Source organism: Sorghum bicolor, chromosome 3, assembly GCF_000003195.3.
Source record: "Sorghum bicolor cultivar BTx623 chromosome 3, Sorghum_bicolor_NCBIv3, whole genome shotgun sequence".
Taxonomy (NCBI): domain Eukaryota; kingdom Viridiplantae; phylum Streptophyta; class Magnoliopsida; order Poales; family Poaceae; genus Sorghum; species Sorghum bicolor.
The window spans coordinates 69163969-69190877 of record NC_012872.2 but is presented as its reverse complement, the minus strand read 5'-3'; the positions used below and the strand labels follow the sequence as shown (position 1 = coordinate 69190877).

The following is a 26909-nucleotide window of genomic DNA, read 5'->3' as shown; positions in this document are numbered from 1 at the left end:
CAAGTTGAGGCAACATAATGATGAGTCGGTTGAGGGATTTGTGCAGAGGATACGAGAGGTCAAGAATAAATGCTATAGCCTGGTTCTGGATGATCGGCAGCTAGCCGATTTGGCTTTCCAGGGTTTGTTGCCACATATCAGGGATAAGTATGCCTCTCAGGAGTTCGAAAGTTTAAGTCATTTGGTGCAGAGGATATCTGATCAAGACATCAAGCCTTTCGAGCCTAAGAGGGCATGGAATAAAAAAGTGTCATTTGTTGACGAAGCAACAAGCTCAGATTCCGACGAGGAACCAGTAATCGGTTTGGCAGAGTGGGTAAAAAACAAGAAGCCGATGTCTTGTCCTTTTGGGCAGAAGGAACCAGAGAAGTTTGCCTTTGACACCGCCAAGGCCGATAGGATATTTGACTTTCTACTTCAGGAAGGTCAAATCAAACTGTCACCTAACCACGTGATCCCGTCGGCAGAAGAGTTGAAGAGGATGAGATATTGCAAGTGGCATAATGCAACTTCACATGACACCAACGAGTGCAAAGTATTCAGACAGCAGCTGCAATCGGCTATAGAGTCAGGGAGAATCAAGTTTGATAGTTCTAAAGCCCAGAAGCCGATGAAGATAGACCAACATCCTTTCCCGACAAACATGTTGGACGCTAAGGGGAAGGCTAAGGTCTTAACGTCGGAAACAGCTGAGAAGAGTGCATCGGTAGATCCTCAGCATCAAGTTACTACTGCCGATGCAAGAAATAAGGGCTTGGTCCAGGAAGGAACTAGCTCAGGAAGGCTTCCTCGATCTGGCATCGTCATAACTCATAGGAGGCCTCGAGAAAATTGGCAACAGCGGGAAAATCGGTATCGGTGCCAGCAGGAAGATTATCGACGGGAAGAAGAAAGACGCCGACAGGAGTGGAATCGGCACAGGGATCATTGGAATTGTCCATTCTTCATCCATTGTTGGGAGGAAAATATCAAGCTTCCTACTGTCAGAGACTGCCCTGAGTGCAACGGTTATGATCGGTACGATAGAACCGATCGGCGTTATCATGATGATGAACGGCGATTTAATGGGCCGATCAAAGGAAGGGCGTCAGTTCATGATCGGCTGGGGGGCAGGCTTAGCGTTCACAATCGGCTCGGTGACCGTGTCCAGTATTTTCCCAGGAACCAAGAGGAGCTCGAAGGAATGGCTGATGCGCGGGTTCCCGATGAATTCATATTTTGCAGGGATGCTAACACGCATCGCATGGAGTCAAGAGAGAACCAACGCCCGACGGCAAGGCAAAGGCCACTTCCTCCATGGTGCCCTCAAGGATTAACCAAGACACAGAAAAGGAGGTTGCAACGTGAAAGGCAGGAAGAGCTAAATAAAGGAGAGAACTCTGGAAGTCGGCAGCCGTCAGTCACTAAGAGGGAAGGTCCATCGGCTGGCGTCAACATGGTCTTCATGTTGCCGATGGAGTTTCTTGCACCAGCCAGTGACGATGAGTTGGAAATTTCTGATCAGATAGCTCAGTTGGCTGTGGATCCGATGACGGCTATCTTTGAGAAACCTGCCGATGACGAGAGGCAGCATCTTAAGGCTTTGTTCCTCAAAGGAAGGGTTGATGGGCAGCCAATGACTAAGATCCTAGTTGATGGTGGAGCTGCTATTAATATTATGTCGTATGCAGTATATCGGAAGCTTGGGAAAGGGGATCAAGATTTGACCAAGACCGATATGATGCTCAAAGACTTTGAGGGAAACGTGTCTCCAGTCAAGGGGGCGATATGTGCAGAGTTGACCATCGGCAGCAAAACCTTGCCGACAACTTTTTTCGTGATCAGCGGAAAAGGTGCCTACAATTTATTATTGGGGAGAGATTGGATTCATGCCAATTGTTGTGTCCCATCTACAATGCATCAGTGCTTGGTTCAGTGGGTAGGTGACAAGATTGAGATCGTCCCAGGGGATTCTTCTTATGTTATCGCATCGGCAGAAGCGGATACTTATGAAAAGACTAGGTGCATTTCAGGAGAAGTTTGGGAGAAAGATTTTCTCAAAGTTGCCGATTATGAGATTCCACCGATCCAAGCAGTCGGTTCTGACGATGGTTTTTAATGGATAGATTCGCCGATGATGGAAAATTAGGCCAGGGGTTCACATCGGCCGATGATTTGGTAGAAATAGATATAGGTAGTGGTGATAAGCCTAGACCTACTTTTATTAGCGCTAAATTAGATCCTGAGTGTAAGCGACAATTGATTAGTTTGTTAAAGGAATATAAAGATTGCTTTGCTTGGGATTACACAGAGATGCCTGGTTTAGACCGATCAATTGTCGAACATCGGTTACCCATCAAGTCCGGATTTCGGCCACATCAGCAACCAGCCCGCCGATGTAATCCTAACATTCTACCTGATATTAAGGCCGAAATCACTAAACTTATTGAAGCTAAGTTTATTCGGCAGTGTCGGTATGCCGAATGGATTTCCAATGTTGTTCCGGTTTACAAGAAGAACGGGAAGCTTCGGGTGTGCATTGATTTCAGGAATCTCAATAAAGCTACGCCGATGGATGGATACCCAATGCCTGTCGCCGATCTACTGGTTGATGCTGCGGCTGGCCATCGGGTCATCAGCTTCATGGATGGTAATGCGGGTTACAATCAAATATTCATGGCAGAGGAGGATATTCCAAAAACCGCATTCAGGTGTCCTGGTCATGTTGGACTATTTGAATGGATAGTCATGACTTTTGGGTTAAAGAATGCTGGTGCTACTTATCAAAGGGCTATGAATTTTATATTTCATGAGTTCATCGGCAAGATCGTAGAAATTTATATTGATGATGTGGTGGTTAAATCTGGAGATTTCTCAAAGCATCTTGCCGATTTACGAAAAGTGTTGGAGTGCACAAGGAAGCATGGATTGAAGATGAATCCCAACAAATGTGCATTTGGCGTATCGGCAGGGCAGTTTCTTGGTTTCATGGTACATCAGAGGGGTATTGAAATTAGTCGAAGATCTATTGATGCCATCAATAAAATAGTGGCCCCTACCAATAAAACCGAGCTCCAATCCTTGATCGGCAAGGTAAATTTTATCAGAAGATTTATATCGAATTTATCCGGGAGAATTCGTGCTTTCAGTCCTCTTCTTAAATTGAAAGCCGATCAGGAGTTTGTTTGGGGAGAAGAACAGCAGTTGGCTCTGGATGAAATCAAAAAGTATCTAGTAAATCCTCCAGTTTTAGTTCCACCTCAACAAGGGAAACCCTTCAAATTATATTTATCTACCGATGGATCGGTTATCGGTTGTAACATCCCTGATGTTACGAACACTAAAACTGGATTATGTCATCATAAGCATTGCAAAGCATATTTGTTGAGCACATCATTATGCATCAACCTAAAATAAGTTTATTTTGGTTGATTGTGCTTAGGGAATTAAAGTATGTTTATCTGGTGAAGTGATGCTCATGATGGTTGTTTTATCCCTAGTTAAGGAGGGTGGTAAAAAAAAAAAAAAAAAAAACCTAATTTCAAACATAGTTTTTACCCCCTTTTGTGCAATTCAAAAACCAAGCAAAATTTGAGGTTGAGTTCAAAAGAAAAGTTGTAGGTCTTGTCAAGATGTACAACTTTGGTGTTTTGAGTTTTTGGAGTTTCAATAAAAAATTTAAAGTAATTTTGAAAATACAATTTTCCAGAAATTGTCCCCTTTTCCGATTTGAATCCCCAATTCAAAATCTATTTGGAATTTTGAAAAGTGGTCAACATGAAAGTTGTAGGGCTCAAAAAGTTGAACAACTTTCATGTTGGGAGTTTTTCAAGTTGTTTGGAAAAATTAAAATTAATTTTGGAAATTCTAATCTGCTCCAATTCAAAATTTGGAATTTCCCCAATTTGGGATTTGAAATTCAAACTGTTTTGTCAAATTCGTCATTTTCCACCCAGAATTGGCTTTGGTCACCAAAAGAAGATTTGTAGTTTGTAAAATTCTGAATAACTTTTGTTTTGGTGGAATTTTGTCTTCAGTTCAAAATTTGGACGAATTTTGCAAAACCACAAAACTGGTTGGATAAAGCCTGCTACAGTAACCGATGAGGATCACGGCCTGCACTGCCGCCACGACAGACACTGCTGCTCAGGACGCCGCCACGCACCCAGCCACGCAGTTGCTCGCCTGCTTGCGGTCGCGGTGAAGTGGCCGAGCTCCTGGCGTCCTCATCCACTTCTTCCCGTGACCACACCGTGCTGCAATCTCTCTTTTCTCTTTCACGCTCAACGCCGGCGAGCTCCATGCGCTCACGAAATTCGCCTCGCCCGCTCCCTTTCCGCGCCACCAGAGCACCCCAGCAGCTTCGCCAAGAGCTCAGGGATCTTTTGCGCCCCTTGATGCAAGCTCTAATCATTTCTAGCCCCGGCTACGTCCGTTCTTCCTCCACTCCGGCCAAAAACGCCGCCGAGGAGCACCTCAACGTGGACAGGCCACCTCGAGCCATTGCAGGACAAGCTACGGCCACCAGCAGGTGCGCACTAGTCCGGGCGAGCTTCCCCGATGCTCCAATGCCGCCGACGAGCACTCCAGCGCCGAAACCACGATCTCCGGCGAGTTCCCCTGTTTCCGGTTCGCGACCAGGGACTTCGGGCGACAATTTGATGTTTCCCAGGGGTCTAATTGCAGAGACTGTGACTCAGGTGAATAGTGCTATAAGGACTTGTTTGTAGATGTTTTGCTGAATCTTTGAAAATTCATATCTGGAGTTTGGTAACTCCAATTTTGGTGAACCAAATTTTGTTGTGCTCCTTGAGATGTCTAGTTTTTATTAAAAATATGAAACTGACCATGTTTTGTAGTAAAATAATTAGTTATGATTTATGCCTTTTAATTATGTTTAAAAAGGAGAAATTCATATCTAATCCTGTGTAGCTCCTATGGGCCTGAAATTTTTATGGTGTTTTTATGATACTATGTGAGTGTTACAGTAAAAATTTCATGTTCAGTAGAGGATATATGGTTAAGTTATTAATTTATCTTGTTTAGTGCTTATTAAATAGTTTACAATTAAACTAAGAATAAATAAATGTAAAATACAGTTCCTCTGCCTTTATATGAGGTTGTTATATCATATAGATACACAATTTAGCTATGTGTTTGTAGAAAATGTTGAGTTTCTTATTTATCTTGCTGTTACATGCTTTCTTGTGATGGAAATTTATCTTTTTCATGGAAATTGCTATACTTATACAAATGGTATGAAATTTCTACAGTAGACTTTGGAGAACATATATGAGTTGCTGTAATTTTCTCAGAAGTTACTGTGTAATTTTGATATATGGTTATTACTTTGTCTATTTATCTAAATGAATTAATAAAGACATAAAAAGAATTTATTTAGGGATGATCATGATGTTTTCTAGTATCTCTTTGATGTATTTCAACTATTGGTGAGCTAGGTTTTGCCCAGGTCCAAGTTTGAAACATAAATGAAATGTTATTTGTCTATAATTAAATTATTAGTGATTTCTGGGCAGTTTCTGGAACCTTATGAATTGCTCTAGGTAGATAATGTTGGATGTGAAACTTGTCTATAACAAAGTTGTATAGAATTCATGTATCTAGCTGGTGTTAAATTTTAATGGCATTTGGCCCTATAGTTTCTGAGTTATGCCTGTTTAAATTTAAGTTTCATAAATGGTTTCTTTCTGTCAAATTCTGGATCAGTTTCTGTAGTTGTGCAATTTCAACCTACTAAACTTATGAATCATGCTTTCATGATAAAAGATGAATTGTAGTAATTTTCATAAGCTTTCCAAAATGTTATGGATCATGACTTTTGGTGACCTAGAACTCTGGTTATAGATGTATGAAGCTTAATGTCTGATTCTGTCCAAGGTCTGGACAGAATTGTTTATTCATACTGTTTGGCCATGTTATCTATTAAATCAGTTTTCGAAGATAATAACAAAGTTGTAGAAAATTATCTAAGCTTTCCAGAAAGTCTAATATCACCTTTATTGGATGCTTGGATCTCTAATTATGGTTGAATAAAGTTGTGTATATGCTGCTGTCCTGGTTATGTTGGTAAATAGAATTGATTGTTTTAGCTAGCCTTTACTTAAATAATGATTAGCTTAATTTCCAAATTAGAATTTGAGTGCTTTTGGGATTATGTGATGACCTGAGGTCATTATCTTTTAATGACCTTTGGCACTTAATTATTGTTTGATGTTAATACTTAATTATTGTCTTTAATATTTAATTAGGGATTTATTAAGATAAATAGAAAGCCTAATCATTTTAGGTTTTGATTGATCTTTGGGATTGATTGATAACCAGTGGCTACTTGACATGATATGCTCCCTGGTTAAGGATTCTTTCATGTAAATGATCTTTGTTGCTTAATAACTACACAACTTTGCTTCATGAAAATGATAAAATTTGTTTAGTAGTAATCTATGTTTTGATAACTAAGTTAGTTTGTTTTTATACCTTGAAGGTAAGTTGTACTCGAGGTAGTTATGTTTGTTGTTATCATCCAAGAACATGTAACCTGTCTTTATCATGTCATGAGCATCTCATTGATCATGCATATGCACTTCTACGTGTAGACTACGCTCCGGAGGAATCTGATCCTCAATGGGTTGCTTCCGAGTTTGTGAATCCATCTGGTTTTGCTGAGTTGTCGGACTTCCCTTCCGGCCAAGGCAAGCCCCGGACATTAAACCCTATCCTTGTATTTTCATAAAGTTATTTATATCACTTGAGTTAATATGATGCATTAGGTGAATAGGAGTTGAGTGAATCCTATTTGCTGCATTATCTACCTTGATGATTTCAATATCTACCTTGGTACTTGCTTTATGAAAATGTTTAGTATGCTTAGCCTTGCTTATTAGATAAGTTTTTTCAAATGAAAGAGTTTGAAGGGTTGTTGTGGAATACTCTTATAGTTAATGATGCTCAAATTGAGACCGGTCGGTGGACTTGCTTTAAGAATGGAGTCTTAAAGTAGTGTCTCCAACTGAGTCGATTAAGGACCGTACCGTTGATTGGCCTGTTGTGATTGAGACCTTTGAGTACAGCCCACATGCGGCGGTAAGCCTTACCTATAGCTATTCCGATACTTGAGAACGGCTAACCGCGTACTGGGAGTGGAAAGATGGCGAGAGTAACGTGTACCCACCTTACGGATCTGAGATGACCGGAAAACATCTAGATTGGCTGTAGGATGGTGGTGTACTGTACTCTCGGGTGACGCTGGACCCGTTCTTGTATGGGAGGATCTATAGAAAAGGTTGACATATGCAAGATTAAGTTCTACATATGTCGTGTGGTACTGAATCCCCAGCTGGGTTTAATCGATTCGAATCGCCGTGTTTCCTCGGACATGGAGCCTCAATCCTCACACCATCATCGTAGTAATAAGTGAATCTTTGGTATAAGAAAGAGATGTTTTGCTTATGAAAGTTGGATAATGATCTTGGCTAGTTATAAGTGATAATCTTGAGTTAAAACTTGAAAGTAGGCTTTACTCTTAGTAAGCTTTTATGCAAAAGAAATACTTGATCTTGATAAAGCTTTACCTTGCAACCCTATAGCCTGCATATCTGAGTCTTCACCTCTTTTCTAGTCGGTTAAGTCTTGTTGAGTACTTTTGTACTCAGGGTTTTATAACCCCTGTTGCAGGTGCTGACTTAGACTGCTAATGGAGGTCATGTCGGTGGGCGCGACATGATTTATCCATCTCTTCTACCTTAGAAGCTTCACATAGGATGCTTCCACTACTCTACACACCTTTTGGAAATTTAGTTAAGTTTGTATTTTATCATATGTTGTAAATTAAGTTATAAATCTTCCGCACTCTGATGTAAGTTATTTTTGTAACAAATGTTGTAATGTTGTGGTAACTCCATGTTGATCCTGTACGAGTTAAAATGTGGATGATTCGGGTTTCCCGAGGACACCCGACAGACTTCTTGAGTCATTTGGAACTCGTGCACGCTGATCAGAAGTCTTTGAGACAATGATGGGTGCATGTGGGCCACTTAATTCAGGAGGTTCTGCCACATCGGTTCAGCTTTAGTTCAAGAATTTGAAGGGAAAGAGAGAGTAATTTATTATTTGAGTAGGAGGTTGATTGATGCTGAAACCAGGTATTCGGCCATTGAGAAACTGTGCTTATGCTTATATTTTTCATGTATCAAGCTGAGACATTACCTGTTGTCGGCTGAATGTGCTGTTGTTTGCAAAGATGACGTGGTCCGATACATGCTATCTATGCCGATTATGAGTGGTAGGATCGGTAAATGGATTTTAGCGCTGTCGGAGTTCGATTTGCGTTACGAATCGGCTAAGGCAGTCAAAGGGCAGATCATGGCCGATTTTGTGACTCAGCATTGCGGTCTAGTGGAAACCTTGGAAATTGCACCCTGGACGCTCTTCTTTGATGGATCTACCTGTGACCGGGGGGCAGGAATCGGCATTGTATTGGTTTCTCCTAAGGGGAGGAAGTATGAGTTTTCCTTGCCGATTGTTGCTACATCAACAAATAATCAGGCTGAGTATCAAGCTCTGATCAAGGGATTGGAGTTGTTAAGAGAAGTTCGTGCTGACGCTGTCAAAATATTCAGGGATTCCATGTTGGTTATAAATCAATTGGCCGGAAGCTATGAATGCCGAAGTGAAGTTCTCATAACCTATTTCGAGAGAAGTATGCAACTGTTAAAGGAATTCAAGAACGTCCGATTGGAGCATGTTCCCCGATTGCATAATGAAGACGCTAATCGGTTAGCCCAGCATGCCTCAGGATATCAGCCAATGATTAATGCGACATCGGCAGTCAGTGCCGGTGATTGGAGGAAAGAAATTATCGACTATCTAGAAGATTCATCCAAAAAAGTTGAAAGACGGGTTCGATTTCAAGCGACCAAGTATGTGCTCCTTGAAAATGAATTGTATTATCGAACTATCGACGGAATTCTTCTCCGATGCTTGGGTGATGATGAAGCCAGAAGTTTGATGGGGGAAATCCATGAAGGAGTGTGTGGAGCGCATCAGTCAGCTTTTAAGATGAAGTGGATGATTCGAAGGAATGGATATTTTTGGCCAACCATACTTGAAGATTGTTTTAAATATTTCAAGGGATGTCAAGGTTGTCAAAAGTTCGGTAATATCCAGAGAGCACCCGCATCGGCTATGAATCCTATAATAAAACCTTGGCCGTTCCGGGGGTGGGCCATCGATCTGATCGGCCAGATTTATCCACCATCTAGCAAAGGGCATAAGTTCATTCTAGTTGCCACTGACTATTTCACTAAGTGGGTCGAAGCTATTCCTTTGAAGAAAGTCACATCGGCCAATATGATTGATTTTGTGAAGGAGCATATTATTTACCGATTTGGGATTCCCCAAACGATTACTACCGATCAGGGCACCATGTTCACGTCGGGGGAGTTCGATGAATTCGCAATCGGTATGGGAATTAAAGTGTTGAATTCTTCTCCTTACTATGCTCAAGCCAACGGGCAGGCCGAAGCGTCTAACAAAGGAATTATCAAGCTTATTAAACGAAAAATTGAAGAAAATCCTAGGCGGTGGCATACATTGTTAAATGAAGCACTGTGGTCTTGTCGGATGGCTTGTCATGGATCAACCAAGGTGTCACCCTATTAATTGGTATATGGACATGATGCAGTGTTGCCTTGGGAGATTAAGGCTGGATCTAGGCGATTATCTTTTCAAGATCAATTGGCTGCCGATGATTATGCCACTTTGATGACCGATGAGTTAGATGATTTAGCAGGGCATCGGTTAAAGGCTTTAATGAGTATAGAAGAAAATAAGAAGAGAGTTGCTAGATGGTATGATAAAAAAGTAAAGGCTAAGGAGTTTGCCGATGGGGATTTGGTATGGAAGTTGATTTTGCCAATCGGGACTAAAAGTTCGAAGTTTGGGAAGTGGTCTCCTAATTGGGAAGGTCCTTATCGGATAAGACACTCAGCTCCTGGTAATGCCTATATTCTAGAAACTCTCGAAGGAGTTGAATTTCCCAGAGCATTAAATGGCAAATATTTAAAGAAGTACTACCCCAGCATATGGGTCGACGCATAAAAGTTTAAGTGCCGATAACACTCCTATCGGCTGGATTTAAATGTTCAGAGGCAGACTTAATGTTTCAAAAGGTGCCGATAACAGTCTTATCGGCTAGACTAAAAGCTAAAAGCGGAAAAACAAAGGTGTGTTGCCGATGAAAGCTTCAGATGTTCAGCAGCGCTTGGATTGCTGATATGGCGCGCAGCCGAATCTGATTGGCTGTCTCTATCTCTTTGATATCATCATCGGCAGAACCTTCTATCGGCTTCAGCTTCCTCTTCAGCTGTAGCGCTTTGCGACCATGGACGTTTCGTTCTTGTTCAAGGTGCTTGATGGTCTCCGGCAGTTGACTCTCTTCTTGCTGGGCTTGGGACAGAGCGTCCTCTACTTGCTTGAGTTCGGCCAGTAGAGCTTCTCTTTTTGCCGATAGATCAGACACTTTCTGCTTCAGTGCATCACCTGAGGACTTTAAGGTGCCGATGTTCTTATGTTTCTCATCGGCTAAGAGTTTTTCTTTCATCATCTCCTCAGAAAGCTGGATTTGAGCGGCTCTATCGGCAAGGCGTCGAGTGGCTCTCTGGTACTGTAGCTGGCGGCTTTCTAGGTGTGCAGCGTGGAAGAGTGTTTCTTCAGCATTGGTAGGAATTTGGCCTCTAAGGGTCTTGAACAGGGCTTTGGCTGGGTCAGAATCATTGACCAGTTGAGTTGTGTCTTGATGAAGTATGGCCGATAGCTCTTCCAGCTTAGCTCTGGTTTCTGCCGATACAGTTCCAACTGCCCGAGAGGAGCTTGCTTCCTCGCCTTCTTCTTCGAAGATATCAATGGCGAAGGAGAATAAGCTGTTGGGAGAATCTTGTTCCTGAAAATGAAGATGAAATAAGTCAGTTTTATGGTCAAAACTTCGGCAGACGATACTGGTGGAAAATTGGATGACTTACTTGCTTCAAGGCGATTTCTTGCCTTTGACTCAAAGATGCCGATGGAGCTACGGGTTGATCGGCAAATGTTGCCGATGGAACGATATCGCCTGAAAGAAGACAGGAAGGATTATGAGACTAAATGAGAATAAGTTTATCGGCGGAAGTATTGTTGAGATATGTTACCCGGAGGAGAAACAACAGTCGCCTGAATCGGGGAAACCGCCGATGATATAGCTGGACCTACCGGGCCAGTTGTTTGTTCACCTGCGTCAGCTGATGTACCTTCCGTTTGAGGTTCTTCCTGCTGGGGTTCTTCCATCTGTGGTGCTTCCTGTATTGGTTGGGGAGATGGTACTTGCTGTGTCTGGACTTCTGGAGAAGAAGGGGAAGATTCCACCGGGATTGGAGACACCGGAGGAGGAGGAGTTGTCACTTTCTAGCGCTTTGTTCCAGCCCTAGCACCTTGGATGCCCTTCCTCTTTGGCTGGCTAGACTGGGGGGCATCGGCACCTTGGCGTTTGGCTTTTGCCGATGCACCAGTTTGCTGCAACAACAAAAAGGAGTTTATGAGCACAGATAGCCGATACAAAGATAGTCAGCATAAATAAAAAGGGTTTTAACAGATTGCCTTGAAAGCTTGCGCCAGAGTGGAAGCAGTTACCGTTGGGGATGTCTGAGTTTTCCTGGTGGTAACTTTCTTGAGGCGCGCACCCCGGTGCACGATGGAAGCCAGAGTGGGAGCATTATGGCCGATTGAGGAGATCGGGCCTGATGGAAATAAGTCGATCGGCTTGCCACTCCTGCTAACCGATGGGGGGGTTTTGTCAATCTGCAAAAGGAATACAGGGGTAAGTTACCGATGGGAATGGTATTGGAAAATGAGACATCGGTTTAAAATACTTACAGTGTCATCAGGGACTTCGTATTCGGGGTCGATCATGCCGCGGTATGAGAGGGCCGATCTGCAGAATAGATTCTCTTTCCATTCTGCCCACCATAGCTTGTATGCCTGAGTAATAAAGGCGGCTGGAACCCATTCTGACAGATCTACATCTGTATCGGCATTTGGTGGTAGCTGGGCTACTCGAGTCCACTCGAGGAGGTTGGCGATGGGTTCTCTGGGCTTTATTACATCGGCATAAGGAAGTGCAATCGGCAATTGGCCGAAAGCTAGCTGGCGAGCTAATGCCGATGGATTATAAAATTCATAGGTCTGGGGAGAGGTTTTCGTGCTACCGAAGAAATTCACTGGTATGGCTCTGGGAGTCACAATTGCCATCATCACCTCATTGTCCCTGTCGAGGGCTTCATCAAATGGATTGAAGGTCAGAGGGAGCATGCTGTCTGGGTCGTCATAAGCCAGCCATGGTCGTTCATCTCTGGCCAGACCCTCATACAGAGTCTCGAAGAATCGGCCGATCTGATCCGGATTGTTCCCTGAACCGGGTAAGACTATAACGGCTTCGCCAAAGTTTAAGGGGGCACGCGTTGCCGATTCCTCTTCACCCAACACATGATTCTCGGCTATATCTCTTGGGAAGTGCTGTGAGAACAAGTTGAAATCAAGGCGCTTATGCAGGTGCAGATTGAGCCACATATTAATAAACCACCAGGGGCCTCCCAAGTTGCCGATGGATTGGCCAAGCAGGAGTTTCTGGGCTACCTGATGAAGAAGGTGGTAAACAGCACCGAGCAAATATCGGCCGAGAGGAAATTGGCCGCCGCTAGCCAGTCTTTCTGCTGCCGATAGATAGACAGAAGTCGGTCCTGCCGATCGACCACAGAATACAAACTTGTCCAGCCACATGTTCAGAAAGGTGGTTTGCTCCTTTATGGTGACAGGCCCTCTCCCGCGGTACTTCTGGATGTACCCTGACCAACCGCCGATAGCGCGAGTCTCCACTTTGGCACTGGGAGCGGTATCAAAAAAGTGGGTGCTATCGGCAGAAGATATATCTAGCCCAGTAAGCATGGCTACATCGGCAAGGGTAGGAGAAGCAAGGCCGTGGCCAAAAACAAAAGCATTGAGAGTGTCTGACCAAAAGTAGGATGCAGCTGTCAGCAATGACTCGTTTCTGTGCATATCGGCAATGGATAGCCTAATGCATTGAGCTAGCTTCCTCTCACCCCATTGCACTTCATAAGAATTGCTGACCCTCAAGAACCAATCTTTCCACCCTACAGTAGGGCTGGGCCAAGAGCGAAAGGTGTCTTTCCACAGATCTAAAGAAAAGTTTTCAGCTCTAAAGGGAATCATGTTGGTTTCTGCATTGATAAGGTCGGTTGGATCTGGATCCCCTAGAGGGCCGAGGCACTGAAGGTGTGGTTGATCGGTAGGGATGACAATTTTGTTGGACAACTCCTAGTGTTTTGGGGAATAAAAATACAAAGAAAAAGGAAAAGGAAAATATTCGGTAAGATGAATCGCAGATGAACAGGAATGCGAGAAAAAAGGTACAGTAGATGAGATGGAAGTCTGACCTCAGGGACGACGAAGCCAATGGCCATCTTGTCGTGAAGAGGACGTTGGAGGGCACCGGAGTTGATGAAGAGGAGTGCTTGTCGGAGATCTTGAGGGTTGTAGATGGCGCCGCCGCTGGAAAAGCAAAGTTGGATAGTAGAATGGTGCAAACACAAAGGGCATGTGTTGACACCATTTTTGGGCACGTGTCCAGGATGGCAGGATAGGGTGGCAGTACGATGCGGGTTGCTGATGAGGATGGTTGCCGATGAGGGAGAGGTTGAATGTGACTAAGTCCACAGGCAGTGATATGGTGCCGATGACTGGGTAAAAAGGTCTGCCGATGACTATGGCAAGGGGATTGCCGATGACGCGAAGGAGGAGTCCGGAAGCTGCCAGTTGTCATGTGGAGGAGTTTCGGTTTGTCACGAAGGATAGTTTTATTATTTTCTTAGTTATTTGTATCGTTTTGTATACGGATTCCGTGTAATTTGGAATTCGAATTCTAATCGTGTCTGGTCGTAGCTCTTTGAGCAGGGTATAAATATAAACCCTAGGACCTTGTAATCAAGAATCAAGAAATCAATCAAATACACGTTTTTACTCATATTCCAGCATCTACTTTTCGACGACTTCGTCATATTTTTTTTCCTTTTATTACGAGTTCTTAGGAATTCGTCGACTTAAGCTCGGCGTGTTCTCGAGTTCCGCGTGAGTACCTCTTAGCCGTGACATCCGGGCGCATCGCTGTTGTCAGGACTAAAGTATTCGAGTTATCACCTTTGCCGATAGTAAGGTCAAATCGGCTGGCACGCCTTAACGTTTGAATCGGGTATTAGCCCTTTGTGTTTGCAGATCAGTTTTGCATCAACAGGAGTAATTAAGAACGAGTACGAGCGAAACTCGTAGCAACCAAAAGCAGACAGCTCAAAGTTACTCCTTCAGAACCATATTTAAATACTCCCTCCGTCTCAAATTAACTGTTATTTTCGGTTTTCGTATTACAAATTTGATTAGATTTATAGAAAATATCTCCAACATTTATATCTCCAAATAAATTTGTTAAAAAAATTAGATTCAAAGATCTTTCCGATGATCCTAATTATATATCATAAATATTAATATTTTTAATATATATTTAATCAAAGCAAGAACGACAACTATTTTAGGATGGAGGGAGTAGGTGACAATTCAGAGTATATATATTCTTCCTCCGTCCACGAAAGAATCAATTTCTAGAGTTGTCCTAAGTCAAACTTTTTAAACTTTGACTAAATTTCTAGAAAAAAATGCTAAGATTTATAGTATCAATTAGTATCATTAGATTCATTATATAATATATTTTCATATGATGCATATTTTATATTATATATGTTGTTACTTTTCTATAAAGTTAGTCAAACTTATATGAATTTTAGAAATTGATTCTTTCATGAATAGAGGGAGTACATTGTTCTACGTCACCGGATTGACCAGGAGACTCTAGTACAGTAGAACAGTCTACTGAACACTCGTGCTGCATGCGTACGTACGTGCATACGTCGTATATATGGAATCATAACTTCCTACGGATAAAAGCTCGCACGTACGCACGTACGTACACGCGCGTAGGTAGCCATACGTGCGTGTGCGGCGCGCTTAACATATATATGCACCGGATAATTGGGCAGAGATGGGCACGCAGCCACGCACGTCGGCACGTAGGAACTTGGCATTGTGAGGCGCAGAGACGCCAACACTGCTCATCACCCGACGCGGAGCTACGGCCGTAGTGGTTGTAACTTGTTGGCACTAGCTATATATAGCCCCTGTTGCTTGCACCGATGCAATTCAACGCCGAGCAGAGGAAATGGCCGGCGGTCCTCATCCGCGCGCCGGCCGACGATCGTCCCACGTACGCCTGGCAAACGTACGCTCGACTCGTTCACTCGGAAACAGCAGGTGGGAGCATGCGTGTCAAACGGGTCAGATCTCAGGCCCATCGATGGCGCCAGTGTGGATAGATGGGTTGTTGGGTCGGTGGCAACCATCCATCGGTTCAGGCATTGCCATTGCGCGCGGTGCATCGGCTGCCTTGCCGTTTTCCTCTCCTTCGTCAGCGCCGGCCGGCCGGCCGGCCGCCGTGAATCGGGACGGGTGAACCATGTGTGACTGTCAGGCTGTGTGCCCAGCCCAAGTGCCGATGATACGTCGCGGCGGCCTAGTAGCTAGCTGCATGCGTTAAAATACATATTGTCTATGGTCTTGTTTAGTTCATCCTAAAAACTAAAAAAAAATTCAAAATTCTCCGTCACATCGAATCTTACGGCACATGCATAAAGCATTAAATATAGATGAAAACAAAAACTAATTACACAGTTTAGCTGTAAAATTCCAAGACAAATCTTTTGATTCTAGTTAATGATAATATTTATCACAAACAAACGAAAGTGCTACAGGAACGAGATCCAAAAAATTTCGCATCTAAACAAAGCCTATGGCCCATGCTGTGATGTGGCACTGCTACCCGGTCGGCAGATAAGGTTGACTCGACGACTTATACATGGATGATCGTACGTATGTTGTAGCTTCCGGCTATACCGTGGTACTACGTACTGTGCGTGCATTGACGCGTATCGAGATTCCGAGCGTACGTGAGTGTGCGCGCGACGATGACCGTACCAAGATTAGCAAGCAACGATGTCCGGCTGGGTCCAAATCCGACGCACATGGTGCCCGTGTGCGCGCGGTGTGCCGTGCGCGGCGCCGCCGACGGCGGCGAGCACAGATGATGGTGACCGGCAGGCCGGACCGGCTAGACCCGCGTCGCGTCACGTCTCATACTCGCTCCCGACCCATCCATCAATGAGGCGCCCGGTCACTGTCCAATGCGAAAATATTTTTCAGAGGAGATCTCGAGGCGTGGTGCCCACGGGCCGCCCCAGTTGTGTGCCGGTGTCCTGTCAGGCTGTCACGCAAATATCCGCGCGCGATCCTCACTAGCCGGGGCTCAGCCGGCCGGGCAGTGTGGCAGTGATGCGCGTGCCCAACTCGATCCGCGAGACCGCGACGCCCCACCGTGCAACGACGTAACGCTCTCCTCCCCTTTGTACGTGTCCGGTGATGTCGTGACATGGACATGGGCCTCATCCAAACGGAGAGACTGTCATCTCCTGTTCTGATTTTGGCGAAGCAAGAGGGTCCGGTGAGTAGTGAGGGCCAATGGCGAGAAAGAATCGGCAGTTTCTCAACAACCGCTTGGCAGCGTGCACGAGCTGGTTCGAATGTCAGGAAAACACAGGTCAAACCATAGCTGATGGCAAGAAGAATGGGGTACAAAAAGGGGTACGGGACGTACCGGCTGATTCTGGAATGCAGAAAAGAGGCGGTTGTGGACTGGCAGACGGACTGGGCGAGGTTGGAAAGGCGCACACGGGGAGTACGCTGTGACGCAGGCTTTTGGCCCGCCAGCGGACGTGACAGGCTACCCGACGCTGGGATTATAAGCTTTATCGGCACCATGTCGATGATGTGCGGTATCAGATGCTGAAGAAATCGTGTCACAAAAAAAAAAGATGCTGACGAAATCGAACAAGAGTGAGAAATGGCAGAAAGATTGTATTGTATCGGAAGGAAACGACTTGTTCGGTTACACTAATCCTATCCTCACACCTCACACAGTCATCCGTGAACGAAATCACCTCCTGCTCACACACGACAGGGCACCACGTCTTTGCTGTCACTGGGTCCATTCTGGGCCGGAAAAAACTTGGAGTCGGGCCGAACGCCCCGTTTACGTCTACACCTGGCCACTTGCTGCATTGCTGGGCTGTGGGCTGGTAAACACAGTGGTGCACTGGAAGTCTGGAACTGGCAGTCTCTAGCAGTAGCCTCTCCTGCATTCGCTTTGACTTCCTCTGCTGCACGGTGTGTGGTGTGCGTGCCTTTTCTGCTGCTGGGTCTGGCTGGCAAGGTCGTAGGCATCTCCGGGTGAATCAACAGTGAAGTTGGTCAGGCATTACCGGGTGAATCAACAGTGAATAAAATTAAACGAGACAGCAGCAAGCTCGCATACTTGCCCCAAAATAAAAGTCATTCTCAGTTCCCCAAAAGTTATCTTTTTTTAACTTTAACCAACTATTTATAAAAAATATTAATATTTATAGTATATAATAGATCATTCAATATACTATCATAATAAATTTATTTAGAGACGATGTCCGCCGTGAGATTTATCCTCCCCTTTCCCAAGAAAGTTCATCATTTTTAGCCTATCAAGACAGACTTTTGCAGAGCAAACACCAAGGGTCTCTTCAGAGACGTGTGAATTGGAACGATACAAAAAGCAAACACCAAAGGGGCTATAGATATTCAATACTTTGGCAGCACAGACAGGGCTGAATTATGTAGTCATGGCTCAGACTGAGAGTGTGCCCAGCTAGCATGTAAGCATTGGTCTTTTCAGGTGTGAAACAGTATCTGGGGAAGACATGTTGCAAAAGCTTAAAAATAAGTAACAATGTGTACAAATATAGAACGACCATCGCCATCCGGATTGTCCTACACGGTTACAGCAGGAAGGTACTCATTGGATTAGCAAAGAACCGCCTTCCAGGCCTTGTTTAGTTTCCAAAAAATTTTGCAAAATTTTTCAGATTTCCCGTCACATCGAATCTTTACACACATACATGGAGTATTAAATATAGACGAAAATAAAAACTAATTGCACAGTTTGATCGGAATTGACGAGACGAATCTTTTAAGCCTAGTTAGTCTATGATTGGACCAATATTTGTCAAATACAAACGAAAGTGCTACAGTGTTGATTTTCCAAAATTTTTTGGAACTAAACAAGGCCTTGTTGAAGATTCTTTACAGAATTAGGCCCTGTTTAGATTGGGGATAAAAAATTTTTGGGTGTCACATCGAATTTGTAGGAATAATATCGGGAGGGGTTTTTAGAAACTAATAAAAAAACAAATTACATAGCTCATCAGAAAACTGCAAAACAAATCTATTAAGCATAATTAATCCGTCATTAGCACATGTGGGTTACTGTAGCACTTAAGAGATTCGTCTCGCGATTTTCAACCAAATTGTGTAATTAGTTTATTTTTTTATCTACATTTAATGTTCTATGCATGTGTCCAAAGATTCGATGGGATGGATGAAAAAATTTTAGGTAGGGAACTAAACTGGGCCTTACAGACTTACAGTGACCTTGCTCACTGGCGGAGGGCCGGGCTCCTCGCCAAGATGTAAAAGAAATTTTTTTTATATTTATATAAAATTCTGTAATTTTATAATTAAATATTTTTGCTTAATGAGAATTGTCCGGGCTCCTAAAATCTTCTGGCTTCGCCACTGACCTTGCTTCAAAAGACTCCGCAGTATCGTTGGAGAAGTAGGCACAGGTTCACCAAACACCTGAATAGTGTTTATCGATTGTAAGCCTTCGCACCTAGGTCATGCATGTCTGTATAAACCAATGGGAGCAAGGGAAAACATCTGGAAAAAAACGTAAAAATAATATTGAAACACAAACACTTGGATATCGAATATACAAGTACAAATATTATCATCTACTAGTCAATATACCTGTGGATTCAATACATCCATCCTATGGATAACGTCCTCCTGATGCACAAAAAGCAGAGCATGATATCAAAACGACAACATTGACAGATAGGTAAAATTGTAACTCCATATGGTATTTCAAAAGCCGGAGCTCGCAAGCAGTTAGAATGACTGCATTCAGCAAATCTAGTTATATGATACTTTGGCTTATGAAATGAATCAATAATCTGCACACCATCATATATGCATTGAACTGTGAAGCCATTTACCAAATTCAGACTCCCGTGTAGCACACTTTAGAGAAAACTAATTGACAGTCAGATGTGGAGTTTATCTACCATCTTAGTTCCTGTGCCCTCTAAAACAAGTATTATGATTAATGAACCAGAGGGAGTACATATGTAACAATGTAAAATGACAGTTGTAGTTTGCATAGATTATACTCAATGTATAAGGAAAGAGAATGTCAGCAACAAGATCTGTCTGTTAAAATTTATGGAGAACTTGACTAAGCAAAAAATAAAGAAAATAAAACAAAAATATTCACACTTTGGTGCATATGAAGTGAACTTTACTAAATCCATCGATTTGTCAGTAACAAAAAAACAAGCTAAAAAGGCTACACCAGTCTATTATATACATATCCACATATCTACCTTAATGGTCAGCTGAAACCTCGCGAGCATATCAATAACCAAATTGAGAGACTGCATGCCTGTAGGGGATAAAATAAAAGAAAATGAATTCTAACAAAAGGAAAATGTAGCTTTGTGAAACAAATTCTACATAATCTACAACATTTTTTGTTCACAAGAATAAAGGGTGCGTAGTGGATGCAGTGCCTGTGACATTTCCCTCAAATTAACTCCTTGTTCACCAGTTTGATTAATAATACAAAATGCATTGCTGAACATGTGAGAAGAAAGAACTGGTAGGGTGTGAGTGCGTGCGTGTGTGTGGTGTTGTTTGGGCTCTTGCCCTGTACTCTCTTCTTAATATAATGAGGCGCAGCTCTCCTGCGTTTTCGAGAAAAAAAAAGAATGGATGATTCGTTTTTATTACAAGAAAACAATGGTAACTGTGCAGCATATATTTTCATAGTGTCCCAAGGCCATCCGCTGTAAGAATTGTCCAAATGAGATGCAGACAATAAACAGCGACAAAAACTCATATTGTTTAAATCTGATAACATGTCACAGCTTTCTACCTAGGAATGAACATACTTGCTGTCCATTTCCCTAGCTAAAGTAAACATAAGGCATTCTTTATGTTTATGATGTAACACTTTCATGAGATTTCTTGATTGAATCCTCTCTTTATTGAATGCCACTTGGATACCAGGGAAACCTTTCTCTCGACGGTAGCAGAGGTCACTACCTATCTTGGTCAAAGGTTTGTGTTTCTTAGGCCAGTCTCGGTGGGGTTCATGAGAGTTTCAGGGGAATTGAATAAGCTACTAACTTAGCAATATGCTGACATGACACAATATTAATGAGAGAAATAGAATGAGTTCTATGGAGATGAAACTAGTCTACATTGTTTCCAACATATAGGAGTCTCGGAAACTAGGACATGAAACCCCAAATGAGACTAGCCTTAGTCTTACTGATTTTGATGTCCACAGCCTTGTGTTTGTGGGCATTGTCATCAAATCTACTCCTATCTTCCATGGAAGTACTGAAGTTGTTAGGATCATCGGCCTCACCACCTCCTTCACTTGGCAAGGAAGGTGAAATGAGAAGCTCTCCGACTAGAGAAAAAAGGTGGACAATTTCACTGCATTGTAGATCTGCATACAAATAAACTGTACTGTCCACAATATTCTTTTGCTGCCCTATAAGCCATTTCGAAAATTCAGAAGCCTTTTCCCCTGAACTAAATGGGAAGTGTGAATGAGAAGCATCAAAGAAGAATTTTGTAGAAAGGGTTACATGTTTCGTTCCATTTCCAGCCATTTATACTTTGGCTTAAGATAGTTCCAGCCACAAAAATAAGAACCTAACATTGGCATCCATCATAGGCAAAGCTTATATTAGTGCATCTAAATTATATGGAGCTAATTTCGTAATGGTGGTTTCTGATATATCAGATATATATTATGTTTATTACTATGAAACTAAACCCTATATGTACAAATAGTTCTCACTGCAAGAAGTTGAGGAAACAGGACAAGCTTGTTTTATCAGCCAACAAGCTGAACATTGCATGTAAGACTAAATCTAAAATGGTTTTATCAATAAATTTGATTTTTCATATGTAACATGGGGACGTACAGATCAAAGCTGGGTACAGCATAGCAAAGAAACGAAAAGAGAAAGATATGATATATTGATAGATAAGTTACACATTCTAACCATGAAGTTCTTCTCTCTCTCTCCAAAAGGAAAGGATGGTAAGAATTTTGCTCTGTGAAAAGTTACACATTAATGCAGCTTGTGCTTCTGAACACGATGATGAGCTGAGTAAAAGAAACCTTCAGGAGCTCTAATGCATTGGTAATTGCCAGCAACTTGCATACACCTCTTTTAGTAACTTCAGCTTTGTGAGTTTAATGACGTGAACATGAGATCTGCAATGGGATGTTATTGGAATCAGCTTTTACAGCAGAGAATTATAAACAGCAAATGACAAAAAAAAAATGATATCAATATACACATGCTGAGAGCAAAAGTTAGCTATCCTACTTATTCTTGTTTACACAGACACTCGCATCAAGACTCAAGGAGCATAAACCTGAACCTTCCAGGACTCAACTGAAATACTAAGTTAAGAACAAAGCCTCACCAACGTAGTCCCATCAAGATTTCAACTCCTGGCTCCAAGACATGTCCAAACCACCTGAGGCTCTCGTCTGCATCCAACCCAGACAATCGTGGCAGCACAGTCCACGCGCCATCAGATGCATCAAACATGACCAGCCTCCCATCCACGGCATTGTACAAGCAAACAATCCCCAATCTGTCCGCAGCCTGAAAATGCCAGAAACTGCCAAACCTACCAGCCAGCAACTCATCGAAAACCTCGGTCGGCATCTCGCTCACCTCCCTCCACCACCACACCTCCTCCTTATCGACGTCCAGCCGCCAGACCACCACCCGCTCCACTTCTCCAAAGCTCTCGATCCCACCTACTAAGAACAGGCTCCCATCAAAAACAAACAGGTGCGCCGTAGTGAGACCTTGTGGCATCACAACAGGCGGCACCTCCCATGTCCCCGTCACGAGATCAAAAGCCAAGAGCGCGTCGGGACCACGGCCGAGGACGAAGAGCTTGCCGCGGTCACGGGCGACTGCGGCGTTTCCCAGGATCGTGAGAGACAGCGGGAGATCGCCTCTAGACGCCCAACGCGGGGAGGGATCGCCGGTGTCCAGGGTGTGAGAACGCACGGCTGCGCCGGTGGTGACAGCGACGAGGGTGCAGGAGGGGGAGGAGCGGCGCGACGGGACGATAACGGAGAGGAGGTAGGCTCCGTCGGGGATCGGCGGGAGGAACTGGAGTGAGGCGCAGGTGATGAGGAGCGATGGGGACGGGGAGGAGACGAGCGGGTAGGAAGGGGGAGAGAGCGCGGCGAGCGCAGGCAAAGTGAGGACGCGGCGGGACAGCGGGTGGACGGCGAGCCGTGGGGAAAGGAGGAAGAAGGCGTCGAGGCGGTGCGGGGATAGGAGGGCGTGGAACGCCGGGGACCGCAGGAGGCGGCGGAGCGCGCGGGACACCGCGGCGACGGGAAGTAGCTCGGTGATGGGGAGGAGGGAGAGGATGCGCTCCTGGAGGTGCGACGGGAGGGCGTCCCACGGGCAGGTCCCGGCGTCGGCATCGGCGGAGGCCATGGCCGCGGATAGAAATGGGGAGCGGTGGATCTGGGGTTCTGTTTTTTCTCTGCTGTTTGCGGTGGAGAGCAAACTGGGGAGGTCATGAACAGGGAGACAAGCAACCCCGGATCAGGAGCCTGGGCCCAGGGATGCGAGAATTGCTGGCAGGCCGCTAGGCCCACCTATTGCATACTAGAGCCCATTTGGTAGGGCTTCGGAAAGTCCTTTGGTGGATTTCATTGTTATTATAAAATCAATATGAAAGTGAGAATTTGAAAGTAACCAAATTAAATAAGAAGAAAAACTCATGAAAATTTTAGAAAATATTGCAAATCTACCGAACTAAGCACAATTCTCCACCATGTACCAATCGACAATCACACCTACGGAGTGCTCCCTCCATTTCAAATTATAAAATATTCCAAGAATCTTGAAGAGTCAAATCATATCAAGTTTGACCAAAATTATTGAGAGAATTTTAAAATTTTATGACATCAAATAAATATACATGAAAATATAATTAATGAAGAATGTAATGATATTTAGTTGGTATAATAAATATTATTATCCTATCATATAATTTTGGTTAAATTTGAGATGTTTTGATTCTCTAACATTGTTAGAATATCTTATAGTTTGGGATAGAGAGAAGGTACATGTTAGGCTTTCCGCTTTTCCAATCAAGGATCATTCGTTCCTCCAAGGCTCCAAGGTAAATGAGCCATGGTAGCTCTAGGCGGGCCGTGTCTTGCGCGTTTTGGGGGGTTTAGGCCTTGTTTAGATGCAAAAAATTTTTTGAATTTTGACACTGTAGCACTTTCGTTTTTATTTGACAAACATTATCCAATCATAGAGCAACTAGGCTTAAAAGATTCGTCTCGTGATTTACAGATAAACTGCGCAATTAGTTATCTTTTTTATCTATATTTAATGTTCCATGCATGTGCCGCAAGATTCGATGTGATGGGGAATCTTGTAAAATTTTGGGGTTTTGGGTGTATCTAAACAAGGCCTTAGGCTGTTGGAACCACAGTCCACACAACAGTTCCAAGGGCTAGCCTGGCAAAAAATTGAAAAGCTACCAGAAGCCAACCAGGCAGGTTGAACGTGAACGAGCACCTGCCACGCCGGTGCAGGCAATTTCGCAGGCTGCCGGAAGGCGGTCACGGCATGGGGAGTTGCGGTAACCAACATTTCGCGTGAAAACCCCGGACGGACCGACCCGAAGCACCGTTTCCTCGGTTAGCTTTGAAGGTTACAACAGCCTAACCCCCCCCCCCCCCCCCCCCCCCCCCCCCGCCCCAAAAACGGCCTCCTCTCCGCCGCCCGTCCACCCGCGACCCGCCCGACAACCGCGTCTGAGCGTCTCCGATGCGCCCCTTTTTATATCTCCTCCGTCTCCGTTTCCTTCTCCCCCCAGCCCCTACTCCAATGCAACTACCATTCTCGATTCTTGCGCCATCGGTATTTCGGCCATCGTCCTCGCTGACTGACGCACACTAGAGGAGCCATTCGCAAATAACCGGGAGCGTGCGCATGGCGCCGAGCAAGCTTCGGCAGGCGGTGGGCGCGGCCAAGGACCAAACGATCATCGCCCTCGCTAGGGCGAGCGCCGCGGACGAGGTGGCCTCGGACGTCGAGGCGTCCATCGTGAGGGCCACGGCGCACGGCGAGACCACCCCCGCAGACGAGCGCCACGCCGCGGAGATCCTGACGCTGACGCGCTACTCCCGCGCGCGCGTGGCCGCGTGCGTGGCCTCCGTGTCGCGCCGGCTCGGGCGGGCGCGGACGTGGCCCGTCGCCGTCAAGGCGCTGGCGCTCGTGCACTGCCTGCTCGCGGAGGGGGACCCGGCGTACGAGCAGGAGGTGTTCCTCGCCACGCGCCGCGGCAGGCGCATGCTCGACGTGCCCCGGTTCCGCGACCGCGAACGCGCGCGGTCCCGCGACTGGGACTACGCCGCGTTCGTGCGCGCCTACGCCGCGTACCTCGACGACCGGCTCAAGCAACGGATGCAGGCCCGCGGAGCAGGCGCGGGCGCGGCCAGCCCGGGCAAATGGCACGTCGACGGTGACACCGACAGGACGACGTACGAGGTGCCCGAGGCCTGGGAGCTCGTGCCGCCGGGGGAAAGGCCGCTGACCGAGGCGACGACGACAGAGGATGTCATCGCGAAGGCGCAGCAGCTGAAGCACCTCCTCGGCCGGTTCATCGAGTGCCGGCCGACGGGGAAAGCGAGGATGAACCCGGTGGTCACCGCTGCGCTGTACAGGCTGGTGAAGGAGAGTGCGGCGATGTACTGCGAGCTCACGGAGGTGATGGTCGTGCTCGTGGACCGCTTCGCCGAGCTGGGCACTCCCGCCTGCGTGCGCGTCCACTCCATCTTCACCAGCCTCGCAAAGATGGTCGACGAGCTCGACGACTTCTACTCGTGGTGCAAGGCCACCGACGTCTGCCGCCCGTCGGACGTCCCCGAGATACAACGCGTCCGGCAGAAGAATCTGGACCTCATGGACGAGTTCATCCGCGACAGGCATGTGTCGGCGTCCCAGTGGGGCCGCTCGCCGCCTACCCCTGTCGAGAAGAACGACGTCAAAGCAATTGAGCCGGAGCCGAAAGAGCATCAGGTTGTTGCGCGAGAGGAGAACAATGCCGGCAAGGCGGCGCCGGCGGAACTTGCTAGCTCACTCGTCGTGGTCGACGACAAGACGGCCGACTTTTTAAATTTGGACGAAGACGCGTCGCCGCCATCCGGCGAAGAGCATGGGAGGAATCTGACACTGGCATTGTTCGACGGTAACTCAGCAGAAGCTGCGCCGAAATGGGTGGCGTTCGACGATTCAGAAGCAGACTGGGAAACGGCACTGGTGCAGTCCACAAGCATGCCGGCTGCTGCCCATCGATGGGAGCTCGGTGGCGGCTTCAACACGACGGTGCTTGACATGTGCAACCACGCGACGGCCAATGCAGTCGAGACAAACGCGCGTGCGTTCGCCGGAAGCGCAAGCAGCGTGGCGACGCAGCCACTTGGTGCGACGGTCCTTGCGCTGCCGCCACCGCCTGGGGCCAGCACCGCCGCCGCTGCCGCCGCAAGGGCTGATCCATTCGCCGCGTCCCTGGCGGTGCCTCCGCCGATATGTGTTCAGATGACGGACTTGCAGACAAGGCATCGGCTCCTTATGCAGGAGCAGAACGCATGGCACCAGAATGTAACGCATATGGCAGACTGGAGTTACAATGTGCTGTGAGGTCGTACTGTTTTCAGTGTTTTGGCCTTTTGGGTGTCAAGAGTGTTAACAAAATCTCAATGTTGAACACAGTTGTAAAGATTTCGAAGTTTTCAGTTGTAAAAAAGAAGATTTCGAAGATTGCTTAGTTGCTTGCTAGTTACTACTGATACGGTTTTGGGAGTATAGTTGATTTGTGCCGTACTGGAATACTGCAAGATTGCAGCATGGTTATACTTATATACAGTAGTAGTGTACTGGAATACGTGTCGGATCTACGTTTTAGTTTAGCAGTGGTTGTGCCGAAACAAAATGAAGAAGGCCGTTGATGTATGTTTGTGCTCCGTTCTCTTGTTTTTAAGCCATACCAAAAAATAATTTTATTAATAACTTTTAAAACTAGCGAATAGGCTCTTGGTTGCTTTGAGGCAACTCGTTGAATCCAAGTGCCGCACCTTGAACCTGTTGCTCAAAGCCTCTCAACCCCCCTCCCCCTACCCCATTGCACAGTTTGAGGTAAACCTGTCTCTGAGCCATCTTATCTAACCACAATTTGTATGGAGGAAAAAAAAATGACCCGATCCAATGCAATTTCCCTTTTTTTCTAAATAGTAATTACTTCATTGCTCATGTATGATTAGTCTCAATTATAGAGACTAACTCGTTATGATACTTCGATCAAGCTCCACCACTGAACACCAAATCCAATAAAGAGCACCTTCAAAAGACTCTCTATATCCTTTCCTAGATGTTAGGAATAAATATTTTGGTGAAAAACTACTTTAAAATAACTTTTATAAATGGTCATCCAAATATAACAGTCTTATATAAGGATGACTCTCTAGAGTGCGCATAAGATGT

The 26909-nt window shown here is 45.2% G+C and overlaps 2 protein-coding genes across 9 annotated transcripts; one reads left to right on the top strand and one right to left on the bottom strand.

Moving 5' to 3' along the window:
• LOC8061467 (F-box/kelch-repeat protein At5g43190) lies at positions 18602-22902 on the bottom strand. Of its 8 annotated transcripts, none has more exons than XR_002451621.1 (6): positions 21799-22902; positions 21369-21583; positions 20621-20764; positions 19671-19729; positions 19036-19074; positions 18602-18945 (listed from the first exon to the last, which is right to left on the bottom strand). XR_002451621.1 is itself a non-coding variant. In XM_002456694.2 (2 exons), coding segments are annotated over exons 1-2 (1044 nt in total). In that variant the 5' UTR covers positions 22842-22902; the 3' UTR covers positions 21192-21582. The 8 variants fall into 8 exon arrangements, 1 of the variants encoding a protein (XP_002456739.1); XR_002451625.1 differs by having other exon boundaries at positions 18602-18898; XR_002451622.1 differs by having other exon boundaries at positions 20621-20725.
• LOC8061466 (putative clathrin assembly protein At1g03050) lies at positions 24360-26370 on the top strand. The gene is made up of 3 exons (XM_021455284.1): positions 24360-25397; positions 25434-25715; positions 25845-26370. The coding sequence occupies exons 1-3, from the start codon at positions 24360-24362 to the stop codon at positions 26067-26069; spliced, it is 1545 nt and encodes a 514-aa protein (XP_021310959.1). The 3' UTR covers positions 26070-26370.

Coding starts and splice junctions, on each gene's coding strand:
- LOC8061467 (XM_002456694.2), bottom strand. CDS start 22,841: ATGGCCTCCGCCGATGCCGACGCCGGGACCTGCCCGTGGGACGCCCTC.
- LOC8061466 (XM_021455284.1), top strand. CDS start 24,360: ATGGCGCCGAGCAAGCTTCGGCAGGCGGTGGGCGCGGCCAAGGACCAA. Junction 25,398..25,433: donor GCCGCTCGCCGCCTACCCCT/GTCGAGAAGAAC, acceptor ATTGAGCCGGAG/CCGAAAGAGCATCAGGTTGT. Junction 25,716..25,844: donor CCACAAGCATGCCGGCTGCT/GCCCATCGATGG, acceptor GTGGCGACGCAG/CCACTTGGTGCGACGGTCCT.